The 13,653-nt window shown below is 37.4% G+C and overlaps 2 protein-coding genes and 1 long non-coding RNA gene across 8 annotated transcripts; 2 read left to right on the forward strand and 1 right to left on the reverse strand.

Annotated features, from left to right (window-relative positions):
• Window positions 1–5,476: 5,476 nt before the first annotated feature.
• Window positions 5,477–7,744, forward strand: LOC117610845 (uncharacterized). Of its 4 annotated transcripts, none has more exons than XM_034338679.2 (3): window positions 5,477–7,019; window positions 7,161–7,270; window positions 7,371–7,744. In XM_034338679.2, exons 1-3 carry the CDS (start codon window positions 6,922–6,924, stop codon window positions 7,487–7,489), a joined length of 327 nt encoding a protein of 108 aa, XP_034194570.1. In that variant the 5' UTR covers window positions 5,477–6,921; the 3' UTR covers window positions 7,490–7,744. The 4 variants fall into 4 exon arrangements, with proteins under 4 accessions (XP_034194570.1, XP_034194567.1, XP_034194568.1 ...); XM_034338676.2 differs by having other exon boundaries at window positions 5,478–7,019; window positions 7,161–7,288; window positions 7,365–7,744; XM_034338677.2 differs by having other exon boundaries at window positions 5,478–7,019; window positions 7,161–7,288.
• Window positions 7,745–8,926: 1,182 nt separating this feature from the next.
• On the reverse strand, window positions 8,927–10,529 carry LOC117610848 (uncharacterized). 3 transcript variants are annotated; one of them, XR_004583021.2, is made up of 5 exons: window positions 10,349–10,529; window positions 10,179–10,247; window positions 9,923–10,091; window positions 9,678–9,840; window positions 9,086–9,229 (listed from the first exon to the last, which is right to left on the reverse strand). It is a non-coding gene; the product is annotated as an uncharacterized LOC117610848 (long non-coding RNA). The 3 variants fall into 3 exon arrangements; XR_004583022.2 differs by lacking the exon at window positions 10,349–10,529 and having other exon boundaries at window positions 8,927–9,229; window positions 9,678–9,859; window positions 10,179–10,342; XR_013062558.1 differs by lacking the exon at window positions 10,349–10,529 and having other exon boundaries at window positions 9,085–9,229; window positions 10,179–10,342.
• LOC117610850 (uncharacterized) lies at window positions 9,513–10,657 on the forward strand. The gene is made up of 4 exons (XM_076689644.1): window positions 9,513–9,609; window positions 9,687–9,849; window positions 9,936–10,122; window positions 10,542–10,657. The coding sequence occupies exons 1-3, from the start codon at window positions 9,565–9,567 to the stop codon at window positions 10,109–10,111; spliced, it is 384 nt and encodes a 127-aa protein (XP_076545759.1). The 5' UTR covers window positions 9,513–9,564; the 3' UTR covers window positions 10,112–10,122; window positions 10,542–10,657.
• The last annotated feature ends 2,996 nt before the right edge of the window (window positions 10,658–13,653 follow it).

A 13,653-nucleotide genomic window follows, 5' to 3' on the forward strand; every position in this document is an offset into this window, starting at 1 on the left:
AAAAGTTTTTAATTTTGCGCCGCCTGCGAAAACTTTGAAATGTATTTGGTATCCTATTTAACGATTAAGTAGATATTATTAATAGCTATGGAATATTGGTATAAATGAAATAGAAATTATTTGACACTTTTTAGTACATTTCAAAGTCGGATTTGTTTGTTGTTAAAAATTATTTTATTTCGTTTTACTTTTTATTATTATAATCAATTTTTTAGTTTAAATCCCGTAGAAAATATTTAATTTAATTTTTATTATTAATATTTAGTTAAATTTATAAGAAATATTTAGTTTAATTTGTATTATATGCCAGTTCCAGCATTATTATTTTACATTCAGTTAGTAGATATTTACTTACTTGAATAAATCTTTAGTCTAGCACATTAATGTTTGGATTTTACTCCTCAACCGCACACTACACGAACCTATAATCCCTAATTCATTCATACGTGTCGCCTTCTTGGGGAACCGCTCTTCCTATATGTCGGTACAGTGACGTACATATCTCTGGGTCGTTACACATGTAGTAATTTTTTTATTAAACTTTGAAGTTTTATCTATAAAATGCCGGTTCATGCATGTCGATATCTATAATACTTTCCGAGTTATGATTTTTTGAAAAAAAAGTGACCCTAAATTTTCAGTCCTTATAATTCGAAAAGTTTAAACAATATCGAGGAACGGAGCATCGATTTTTTGTTCGTACATTGGATTCTACAAGCCTACAAAATTTAACAAAAATCCAAGACCATGTGGGAAAAAGTGTGATCTCTTTGCGTGGAATGGCCCATATCTGGTTGTTTGTTGCGCCGAACGTTGACGCAAAAATTTCAGAAACCTAGCCTTGAAATGTAATATGTTCGGAGCAACAAACAATCACGAAAGTTTCGCGTCGTGACCGTTTTCTGCACCGAACGAATAACGAATTTCGATCTTACCTAGTCAACTGAAAATTCAGATGACTGTTTCTTGCGCGGAGCTCTTCATTTGTCGAAGCTCCTCTGCAATTTTGGTTTTGGTCTAATTTAAAGCGATTTAATAAATCTCTTTTAGTATATTATTCAGTATATTATTATTATTATTATTATTATTATTATTTAGTATATTATAATTATTTCTATTATTGAGTATGTGAGCGCGATTTGCGTATAAATTAGGATCACAGTGAGTACAAGAAGTATTTTATTATCAAACGGAAAAGTGCGTGCATATGCTCAAAGGGAACACGCGTAGACCGTTAGACAGAAATCGGCAGGCGCGGCGCACGCAGATACAAAGAGAACGCTCGCAACGCATGCGCATAGTCTAAATTCTGCTATTACTCATAAACATGTTTACATAATATTAAATACCAATAGAAATGGTTTGAACGATTATGTGATGCGTGCTTTTAATATTAACAAAAGCACAAAAATAAACAGATCACTGGATGATAATAAATTTAATCTTTCCGATGATAATGTATTTAATCTATCCGATCAATCGAATATAGGTATTGAGAATATAACATTTTCGCTCGTTTTCTCCAACGATGTTTGGAAGACTGTGAAGCCTACAAAGACAATGTATGGTAATCGTAAATATATAACATTCCAACTGGGAAAATGGACCGATATATTTGCCTCTAAAATATGGGAGCAGAAAAAAATTCCATGCGCATTCGCCTTTAAATATGCAAAAGTTTTTAAAAGTAGTGAGTCTAAATATTATGCATGTTTTATAGGGTTTTGCAAAGAATGCAAAGCAAAACTTTCTGGCCATTTATTAAGAAAACCTGAAGGAAATGTAAATGTAATATTTCAATGCAAATTAAAAAATTTCAAATCTGGATTTTTACACATAAAAAGGCGTCAATTAAGAGGGCATCTCAATTATTGGAAAATAAACAAGATGCCAGCATTTGGAGAAGAAATGAAGCGAAATATTTAATGGACCATGGAGATCCTGTTCCACCAATGTTATATAATGCAGCAGTGCTTCGAAAATCCAAACAACAAGAATTGGATCGTCGTTTGGAATTAAAAAATAGTGATCCAATTCTTAATTTAAACTTGGCAAAATACGAATTCCTTGTAGGCATTATACGCAATATAGGGCTTGACTCATTCTTTTGCATGTACTGGACGGAGGAACAAAAAATATTATACAAAACTATTATGTGTCGAAATTTGAATAGTTATTTAACAGTCGATGCAACAGGTAGTTTTGCAAAAAAATTGAAGCTTCTAAATAATGAAAAAAGTCCTCATATGTATTTATACCAATGCGTATTAGTAACAGAAACAACCACTTATCCAGTTCCACTCAATCACTTCCAAATGATATCGACAAAACAAGATGCTTCAACAATTACCTATTTTTTCTTATCAATATTAGCCGATGGTGCACCTTCACCGCGAATGGTAGTCATAGATTTCAGTAAGGCTCTTCTCATGGCAGTTACAAAAGCATTTGCTAATTGGGCAGATACACAAACTTATTTGCAAATATTGTTTGACATTACCGTTTTAGAAAGAAAAGAAAAATTGCCTAATTGCTACGTAAGATTAGATCTTAATCATTTTATTGGTAAAGCGCCTAAAGTTCGACAATTTTATATTCGAAGCATTGCTCATATTTATAAAATGAGCGATTTAGAAAATATAAAATCTGTATTGACATCAGCAATGGTCATCACTTTGAGCGAAGATGTAGGCTGTCAAAACAATTCCGAGCTCCTTCCTTCAGAAAATCACTTGAGATCAGTGAATGATGTCTTTAAAGGGACATCGTTCGAAAATCCTCTCGACGAAAACGAGAGCGCAGAAGAAGCATCTTTTGATAAATTTGAAACTAAATGGACGGAATGGGCAATTCTATTTTGAAGTCGGCAGAGACTATTGCATCGAAATCTACAACTGGATCCGTTTTAAATGCATTTTATGCGTTGTAATAAGATTAAAAAGTTTAATTTCTTATCTATCCTTGTGGACAGGTATTATGTGTGCTAATTTTCACTGTAACAAAATAACAGTTACATCCTCAGCTGTTGAAGCAGCATTCGCTGATTTAAAAAACCGGACATTTAAAGGTGAATTACCAATGCGAATTGATAAATTCGTTATTAAACATATCAATTCTCTGCAAGGGAAGACTTTATTAGCGTTTGCTAATGAACGTGTAGAATGCAAGGATACTACAGCAGAGAATGAAAACACGTGGAATGTTGTTGAAAAATAGCGTGGATTAACCGTAGGAAATCCAGAATCTAATGTTGAATTAGATACAATTAAAGAAGATGAAATGCAATTATTAAATAAAAAACGAAAAATGACTTATCTCGATTACTGTCCAAATTGGGATGACATGAAAATAATGAAACGTATTACCCCAGATAGCAATTTGCATGCAGATTGGCAGCAGATTGGCAGCAGACTCTGGTAGAATCTGTCTACAAATCCATAGCCATCTGTTTCCGCATTTGGCTGCGTTTCTGCAAACAGAACCTGCCTACAGAATCATATAGCAGATTGGCGTCAGAAACCGAGCAGATCCTGGTAACATAACCTGTTGCCAAATTGGCGACAGAAACAAAACAGAGCCTGCGCACAGACTGTAATGTCAGATTTGCGGCAGATTGGCAGCAGAGCCTGCAACTTCAGCCATTTAAATTTTAAATGGACGCGCATATACTGGCATTTAAATGAGCTCTTTAAATTCTTATTATTACTTATTTTTTAAGGGAAAAAATGAAATCTTACAATATTTTTATTTTATTATTAATATACATATGTGCTAGTTATTATGAATGTGGTATAAGTCAAAATTTATCAGTTATATTGAACGGCATAATACATAAGAACTGACAAGTTCAATGTTTTTTACATTTCTATTTACACCACTTTCATAATAACCGACATATATATATATATATGTATTTATTAATTTAAAATACATATTTATAATTTCGGTGTTCATTTTTATATTAACAATTTCTGTGAAGTACACTCTCACTCAAAAATTTTAAATCAGGATTGTAAGTACTGCAAACAAAGAGAAGAAATGTGAAATTATATTACTTGTAATCGAATTCCAAAATTGTGACTGCTAGTATTTTATTTATTTCTTCTTTGTTGTGGTGATACCTCTTCTCCACTGCATTTGGGCTGAAGCGAGCGTGCTCGTGTATGCACCGCGTATCCAGTTGCTTTTCCTTGAAACGTCTCCGTTACCGTACACGAAAAAAGAAAGTACAATTCATTAGTATTAATCCAATGAAGAAGTTAGTATGAACAATGAAATTTTTTAAAACGACAAAAGTATACATATGTTAGTAAATTCATTTGTAGAACTTCTCAAAAAATCTCGTCGTTTGGTCCAATTTGAAATGAGGTGTTTCCAAACTTTTTTACGAGGGTCGGTTAGGGTTAGATTAGGATGAAATATTTTGACGAGGGTTGGTTTCTAAGGTTTTTTTTTCTTTTTTTTTGGCGAGGAGGGGGAAAATGCTTTATGCACACCGGGCAGGGACCGCAAGCCCGGTAGTGTGGGACTCCGTATACCCACTAAAAACCCTACTCCTCGTACTTACCTATATACAGGGTGTCCCAGAACTGGGGTAGGAATGGAAGAGGGATGATTGGTGAGGTCATTCTAAACAACTTTTTCCTTTGCCAAAATGTTGGTTAAGGCTTCGTTTTCGAGTTATTAACGAAAAACACTGGCCAATCAGAGCGCGCCGTTAGCGCGGGCCGAACCACGAGAGTGTTGGGTATGTTCCGCGCGGTCGTGATCAAGTGCCTCGGCACTACGTCGATATGATAGGATTCGTTGAGTAGAAGTTGCATCGGATAATGGATAAAAAAAAGAAAAGAATAATTGTATCGAATTATTGATTACTCATGAACAGCGAATCCTATTACACCGACGTGGTGCCGATGCACTTGATCACGACCGCGCGGAACATACCCAACACTCTCGTGGTTCGGCCCGCGCTAACGGCGCGCTCTGATTGGCCAGTGTTTTTCGATAATAACTCGAAAACGAAGCCTTAACTAACATTTTGGCAAAGGAAAAAGTTGTTTAGAATGACCTCACCAATCATCCCTCTTCCGTTCCTACCCCAGTTCTGGGACACCCTGTATACACCGGAACCGCCTGTTTCAGCATTGCTTTACCCTGATTCGTAGGGTAGGTTGTAGCTTCTGAAAATTGGTCAGAAAAAGTAGTTAATTTTCAAACCTGTCATATAGGATAATGGTAAGAATAATACTATAATAACAAAAACATTTAGTGGGTCATACCTTAAAATTAAAGCCGCTTCATCCTAGATATATTTCTTGTTTAAACGCCATCTCCTTCCCGCGTCTTTAGTGTAGCCTGTAAAACCAATAGGAATATTGAAAGAGATGCAGAGAGGTGAATACATGTTGCATTTATTTATGTATTTAATGATTTCAAATAAATACTGTCCGTGTTTGAAAAGTTGGTAGTACGGCCGAAAATGCGTATGAGCCTAGATGGGGCACAACCAATCAAGCCTGCATTCCTTCCCACTGCCAACACTCGAAACGCTAACAGTAGGAAAATACGTATATATACATATCGATCTTACATGTTGTCGGAATGTAGCATCACAACCACGGCGTATTCTCTTCTTTCTTGTTCGTCCTATTCATTGTCGTCCATGTTGTCTCCAAGAAACGGCATTTGGAAACACTTTGAACAAACATCGTATGGACTAATATTAAATTCGGGGCTCAAATATCGACATTTATACAGACCTACCGCAGAGGATTTTATTCCAATATCAAAAATATCACCGACCTCTGTGAATTTCTGGACGCCTAAGCGGAATGTGTTTCTGTCATCAGCAATGGAGGACAGAATACATATGGCGCCGTCGTGCAAGATGCAGCAATTATAGCGTACATCAAGACTGAAGGACATGCCATTAAACTGTATCCTACGATACTGGAGGATATCAGTTCCGCAACGAAGAGGCACAGATACTTCAATATCAGAAGACGCAACGACCTTCACCCTATTTGCTCCATGAGCCTGAATCTCCGCCGTTCTGTTCGCGAATTGCTGAAGAGGTAGGCCCGGTTTTCTACAGTACTTCCTAAAAATGCGCATGTTGCTTTCATAGGGGAAAGCAGAGAAAGAATCTACGGGACCAAGACGTCTTACATCATTGGTCAAATGCAGAAGACCATGTACATTATAGGAACAGAAATTTGGGCCATACAACTCTTCACTACGCAGAACAAATTTTTGCAGAGCAAGCTCTGCAAAATTCAGAAACTGACTCGACGGAGATTGTGACGCTAAAATTCTAATAGCGGTGTGAAGGAAAAGGAAATGAGTATATAAATTATCATTGAGGAGCCCATATGCCACAACTGGACCTGTATACAACAGAAATTGCCTAAACTCTATTTCTTTATACTTGGCATAATACACCAGAGATCTTGGGCGTCTTCCAAACTCAGAGGGACAAAATTCTCTGAGTCTGTCCAGTCTTGCAGACATACCAGCAAGATGGGTACCTGACAATTTGGACAAACGTGAAAATTTTCCACTTATCCATGCAGATAATATTTTTTTCGTGACGCCCAAGCATACCAAATGCATATATTCAAATGGAACTTGAGAAACCATTCCAAAAGGTAGTGATGCTAAGGGACTGCAACCTTCTTTATGATGGTCCTCATCTACACATTGAGAGTATTGGTTGTCAGTTCTAAGCACATGCTTTATGCCATTGAAGACATATCTACCTTCGCTGTGCGTACCAGACACTTTGCATTTGGAACAGGGCCGGCTGGATGTATGGCCACGGTGGTTGAGGATAAAAGCTCTTGCTGGTGCATCAGCAATAAAGCATCTTAATTTTATTGGGACCTTAGTACCATCAAGATCTACACCACCGTTGGAAAGCATATGGGTTATGTTCATGATGAACATATTGAAAAGCCTATTAGGATCACTAGGCTTTTGCATTCCTCTATAAATGCCGACAACTATTGGCCTTGCATCAGGTATGTTCCTAATCATACACTGAATCGGCCACAGATGGATTGTTCCCGCTCTATCTAAAGCACATCCATCTGTGCTGAAATCTAATTCTAATTCCCTATCTGGTGAAAAAGAAGCATTCCTGATATACTTCACAATTTCAGCTTCGACATCAAAATGAATATACTCCCCGGGTTCTACAACATATGTAGGAACACGAGTCCGTGGAGTACCCAGGACAGTCCTAATATCCTTCGGGAGGTTGGTAAAGCAGGTATGGGTCCGAAAAAGGGTAAGTAAATTCTTACCCTGAACATGATTGATATTGTTGTCAACACAAAAGGAAGCCAAACTTTCCTGAAATGAAGTTTCAGGAACCGCTTCAGAACTACAGAATACTGAAGAAGACAAAGAAGAAGAAGAAGAAGAAGAAGAGGAACCAGAACTGTCATCCATATCTACACCATGGATGGCATCAATACCATCTGCGTAATCTGTGGAGAATGAAGGAACATCCGCCAGATTAACAGGGACATTGATCTCTTGAATACAAGAAGAAGAAAGAGAAGCCAACGAAGGGACAACACTATTGGACCCTACCTCATTCCTTATGTTGCGTCTCTGTCTGGTCGATGATATTTTAAATATCGGTTTCCTCGATACTGATAACTTAAAATTAAAGGAACTCATAATTAAAATTACTAATGAAATGAAATGTATGTTAGGAATATAAATGTAAATATATGTATATGAAAAAATAAATGTAAGTAAAAATAATTTGTCGTTAATCTATGAAAAAAATGAATATAATTTAAAAATGGAAAAAATGGTTAGTAGATAATAGAAAAATGGTGGTTAGTAGTTATAATAGTAAATAAAATATATAAATAATTTATATTTATTAATATGCGATTAGAATAAGACGCCTGTTGCACTGCACTCTCGTTCGTTCAGCGACACAAAGCGAATGAAACAAAACGGTTGAACGCTGTCTCTGGTATGTATCAGTTATTGCGGGAAACACGATCATTGGATGCGCATTTTCGTCACGTTGATTTCTCCAACCAATGTAAATACCTCCCGCTCAAATTGATGGATCGTCTTTTGTTTTATAACGGAACGACCGCAGAGATGATCATTCTCTGTTCTCAGGCTCGTCAGAGACGGTACAGACTGCGAAATTCGAAAACATTTTACTGCGATTTTTTTTCCAATTTCTTTATAGGGACTACAGGAGAGAAGTGCAATTTCCAAGGATGAATTCAAATGTAAGTATGACTTTTATTCATTGCAATTACATGTATCGCGGATATGAATGTATACATATTTTAAATTTTCTTCAAATATTCTTTTATTACAGATGGAAATGGAACATCGTCCGAAGAGGATGGCCAACAAGCCGGTCCGGTATCCAACCACGTCCTCCGACGAAGAACCGCGAAAGGGTTTAAAGGTGGCCCCCGAAAGTATCGTCGAGGACATAACAGACCTGAGGGCTACCTTGGAGGGCGTGGACGATGAAGTTCTATCTAATAATTATAGACAACACGAACACACGAACACATACACACCACTAGACACATATTCGCCATACACAAGCTAATACACACTGTTCGAATTTGGCACTTCAATTCATACAAACACCTCGGTCGATAACACGGGTCGATAATCCCGTCGTCACCGAGTAAGTAAACGGAATCGCTGTTGCGCTGTCTAACCACCGATTCGAGCGCTCGCCAATTAAAACTCCCAAATTCGAACCGTTAGCATTAATGCGAAAGCAAGTGAGAGAGCGATTACCAAGCGACAACAGCGACCAAAAACGTTTCTTTACTCGAGTTTCGAGCATTCTCAAATTCAATTTAGTGCCTTGCACCGCGAATTCCTAAATCGTGTAATTCCAAATTAAACCAAAGGTGATTTTTGTAGAGTTTAATTTACGACTCATTGTGTACAAATTATCAGTAATACATAATTCGTGACCGCTAAGCTGTGTCGTTTATCTTCTCCTCGACGCCCACGTCTTTGAAAAGACGGAATCCACGCCATCCCAAAAATTCCAATTCTCGCCGAGAACAACACACACCATCAAACATAAACATATACTCGCCACACACACCACCAAACACATACAGGCCACCTCCAACAGCATATGCACCACCAACGCAAAGTTTTCATATTCCAGATGTAGTGGAGAGCAGGCCTGAACCACGGATGCAGCAAGGTACGGAACCTACAAATCTACAAATAAGGTAAGTTGCATGTTCATTCTTCTTCTATACAATATTGGGAATAAGAATATATTCCTCAATTTCTTACATGTTGAAGCACATTTTCTTACAAATATTAATGTTTACAGGGATCTATATACAAAAATTGGCAACCTGGAGTCCATGGAGACGTAAGTATTGATTGCATGTTATTAAAGTATATATAATTGTCATTTATCTTTATAGGAAAACCCATTCATTATTGGAGAAGGTGGCGAAGCAGCAGCAGCACCTGCTGCACCAGCCTCATGGAATTCCGTCAAAGCCAGCGTTTCTACCAATTTCATCGTTGGCTGGAATGACGGAATTCCAAAATATTGATGAAGACAGCTACAGGGAAGTTGTAAGTGAAACAGAAGTTTCATTTTATTTATCTGTATGTATCAAATGTTTGTGTCAGTTGTTACTTACTTTGTTTAGGTAAACTATTTGGAGTACGTGGGCGGCTTCAACCTGAAGGAAGCAGTCACTCTCTCTTTTAAAGAAACAGTGAGTGACTGCTTGCTAACATCTTATTCCTGGTTGGGCCGCGAAGATAACAATCTCGCACTTTGCGAGACAAGAATTGTTCATGCTATACACGGTAAGAATCACTGTTTATATAATTGTGATACTATTACTTCATATGGTATTCAGTATTCATATTATATGCTTACATTTGATTTTTAGATGCCGTGCTCCAGAATAAGCACTTCCCAAGGCCGTCCCGCAAGGATGTAGCGGAACACTTAAAAGCGGCGCTTCGCACTGCTAAGGAAAGAGTGCGAAGCAAAAGAAGAGGCCCCCGAAATCCTCAGCATGAAACAGTGGATAACTTTTGGACTGCTGAGGAACAATCACGTTGAAACAGGAAGAGGTTAGTTTTGTATTGTATTACATATATAATCATAACCTTCAAACACATGTACTTACGTATGTACTTGCAAGTACCTTCATGCCTTTTTTCATTTACTGCCATAAACTCACTTGTTGGATAAATAACTGTAATACAAACACATCTTTTTCAATCTTTCTCTTCTCTTTCGCTTTCTCATAGCGAGCAATCCATCTATGGCCGATTCAGTGTATGATTAGGAACATACCTCATGCAAGGCCAATAGTTGTACGTATTTATATGGGATGGCAGAGACCGTGTCAACTGTAAACTGCTCGAAACCGTGCTCCAAATCTTTTTTCTTTCTCTACGGCACACGGCAGCTCTAGCAGTGCCCTCTAGCAAGAATGTACATATGTACATAAACATTTATACATATGCATAATATTTATAATTTGCAGCAGGCTGGGGTTAAGCCTTGAAGAGGAACTGAAGAAGAACTGAAGAGGATCTGAAGAGAAACTGAAGAGGACCTGAAGATATAATTATTTTATACATTGCTTTTTATTTTTCTGAATTTATATATTATTTATATCAACATTTATATGTTGATTTGTTATGTATACTGTTGACATTGTAAATGTACATTTTTTTGTCGTGAATACTGATAAGGTTTTGGCAGTTTTCCTTATCCTTGCAACAAATGTTGGTATTCGTGAATTTATTCTGCCAAATAAAATATTTTATTTTTTATTATATATTTTGTTTACAGTTCTTTTAGTATCCGTCCCTTTCCTATGATCATGACAATTTTTCAGAAGATTATATATAAATGTACATATACTGTATACATGACAAATGTTTAATGGTATCTTTCATTTCTTTTATTGAATACAGTAAACGCATTATCAATTAATTGCAATTTATTAATTATCAATAATTTATTTTATAATTTATAATTTTCTTTTTATTTCGCTCGTAGTATTACAATTCATGTTATTGAAAAAAAATATACTGCGCTCCTATCAAATTTATATAGTTCTTATTCCTGAACACTCGTAGTTCGGAAAAAGATTTTAAATACCACTTATATGTATAGTCACTGTTCCGTTTAAAATTTAAATGGCTGAAGTTGCAGGCTCTGCTGCCAATCTGCCGCAAATCTGCCATAATCCCCGTGTTCTTCTACACAATTTTAAACGCTCTAAAGATATGAAGATCGGCATAGAGAGACGGCAACTCAACCAAAAAATTTTTTACTCTGAACGTTGTGACCTCTAGCGGACAAGGAAGGAGCTACACTAGTAATCTCTTCGAACGAGGCTCTTCATATAATTGCGATCGAACTTCACTTACAGGTAAGTTCGTTTGATCGTTCAATAATATTCACAAAGTGACGTCTCAGGCGTTGTACGTCATGGGAATAGTTTTCTGAACAAGGGTTTCCACCCAAAACTATGGTAGTGATGTATGCCGCCGCGTATACACCACAACTGTAACAATCCGGTTGCGCTTGAACTCTTTCAAAAAGTATATCCTTTTTGCGAATATGAGGAAATCGTAATGCAATATACTTTTTTTCTTCCTCTACGAGCTTATCATATGTACTGTGCACCGATGACAAGATGTCCCATGAGAAGGCCGCATTTGCATTTGTCTCATGGGACATCTTGTCATCGGTGCACTATACTGCCAGGTAAACTGTCGTATACATGGAGTTTGTGGCCGTCGAAATAGATACTTTGCCAGTGATCAGAACAGTTGCCTCCAATTATTTGCACGCTTTTGTCAGTACAGCAGGGATTGGTAAATTTTGTAAACTGTAAGTATAGGACACTTTGCGTTTCAAAAGGAGTAGTTTCTCTGACGACACGCAAAAATCGATCTAACGATTCATCGTTTAATTTACTTTGCACAGGTAGTACATTTTTCTGTACATCAGTTACGGAAGAAACAGTAGTCTCTGTTGAGGGGTGTCCTCCCATTTAATGCGGCCCTGGGCCAGCCGAGTTCGCCCGAGCCGTACCGAGCGAAGTCGTTCGGGTTACACAATACCGGCATCGATAAGCGATCTATCTGTCGATCAAGAGTAACGTTCTTCTGTCAATGACAATAAGTCGAATAAATTCAAACGCATTTAACGATAAAAGAATACTTTATTCGTCTCCTTGCAATTTCCTCTCTGTGTCCGGCCAAACAATACAGTCTGCGTTAACAGTCTCCAATATATAGTATCCTACATCATCATCTATGAAGTTTTCTTCTTGGTCTGAATGACTGACAATGACACACTCGCTAGTTACTGCTTCAACGGTAATATTTGATGCTACAACACTGTTCTGTGTCATATTTTCGTATGTACGCTTTTCTGCGATTTGTCTGCTACATTTTTGAATGGATGCGGTCTTCTTTTGCCCGTAGTATGTATTCTGGATTTCTAATAGGCATGTGTCTATTGTGGCGGCTGTCCAATATTTCCAGAAGCATGCATCCTTCATAGAAACGCGTTAGGAAAGGTTCCATATGATTTGTCCAAAATGCGTCGTCCCTATTTACGCGGATCATATGTATGCTTTTAGGTGTCCAGATAGCGAAAATACAGTACTTCCGCTGCGTTATATGCAACTGACCTTGTACTTGGTAGAAATACTGGTGCTTTCTGTTCATTTCTTGTATATCTCTCTTGTCGAAGATGTTTCGTAAGTGACGTATTGTTTCTATTGCGTTTATCGCTGTCAAATTCTCAGCAGATTGTGGGCATTTCAGTTCCAGTAAACCGTCATCGTCGATAAGTCCATCAGGAGAGGCACCCAAGTATGGAATGTCGCGATCAATGAACAATCCACAAGTTCGAATTCTTGTTTTCATTGCGTTCGCTACGTCTTTTCTTGCAATGTGTTCTTTATCGCGGCCGTATTTCATAGCAGCGGTATCGACAGGTGGAGGATATAAAATGTTTTTCACCATTGCTGCGCAGGACGTTGTTAGTCTCATGAGACATACTGCTCCAAAATTCGAAGCAGTTAGCATTTTCTCTTTTAAAGCTCTCCATAAATCTGAATCGTTTTGCTCTCTTGTGTTCGTTTCTATTATTGTACGATTTCTGGCATTGTCAGCAAGCTTTTCAAAATGTTCCTTGCAAAGTTGAAGCAGTATGTCACTCGGAAGATCTGGTCTTTGCGAGTTTGGACCATAATATCTATCCGTTCCTTGCACCGGCTTAAATTTCCTTCTCTTGCCATGGGTCATTCGCAATTCTTTCGTTTTCGCAACTTTTCTCTGCCGCCGTTCCTCCAATCTCTTTACTAGTGGTGGAATGGTTTTACACATGTTCTTATGCATTTCTGTAAGTTCTTGTTGCGTATTGTATTGCGTAACAGCTCCTGCAACTCGAGCATTGTAGGAACTTCTTGCACCAAAATTAATACGTTTTCCACCAATCTCTTTGCAGATAATTGAATTAAATGTTTCTGCGGGATTGTTTGTCACATTGGTTAACAAAATATCCGAATAGCAGCTGAGGAATCGTATGGCTTTCTCGACTTCGATATACAGACCGTACAATTTCAAAGA

Source organism: Osmia lignaria, chromosome 8 (assembly GCF_051020975.1).
Source record: "Osmia lignaria lignaria isolate PbOS001 chromosome 8, iyOsmLign1, whole genome shotgun sequence".
Taxonomy (NCBI): domain Eukaryota; kingdom Metazoa; phylum Arthropoda; class Insecta; order Hymenoptera; family Megachilidae; genus Osmia; species Osmia lignaria.

Excerpts from the sequence above, each read along its gene's own strand:
- LOC117610845 (XM_034338676.2), top strand. The coding sequence starts at position 6,922 with ATGGGTTATGTTCATGATGAACATATTGAAAAGCCTATTAGGATCACT. Across the intron at positions 7,020-7,160 it reads AACTATTGGCCTTGCATCAG|CTTCGACATCAAAATGAATA; the intron begins GTATGTTCCTAA and ends TCACAATTTCAG. Across the intron at positions 7,289-7,364 it reads AGGTATGGGTCCGAAAAAGG|TTTCAGGAACCGCTTCAGAA; the intron begins GTAAGTAAATTC and ends CCTGAAATGAAG.
- LOC117610850 (XM_076689644.1), top strand. The coding sequence starts at position 9,565 with ATGACGGAATTCCAAAATATTGATGAAGACAGCTACAGGGAAGTT. Across the intron at positions 9,610-9,686 it reads AAGACAGCTACAGGGAAGTT|GTAAACTATTTGGAGTACGT; the intron begins GTAAGTGAAACA and ends TACTTTGTTTAG. Across the intron at positions 9,850-9,935 it reads AATTGTTCATGCTATACACG|ATGCCGTGCTCCAGAATAAG; the intron begins GTAAGAATCACT and ends TTTGATTTTTAG.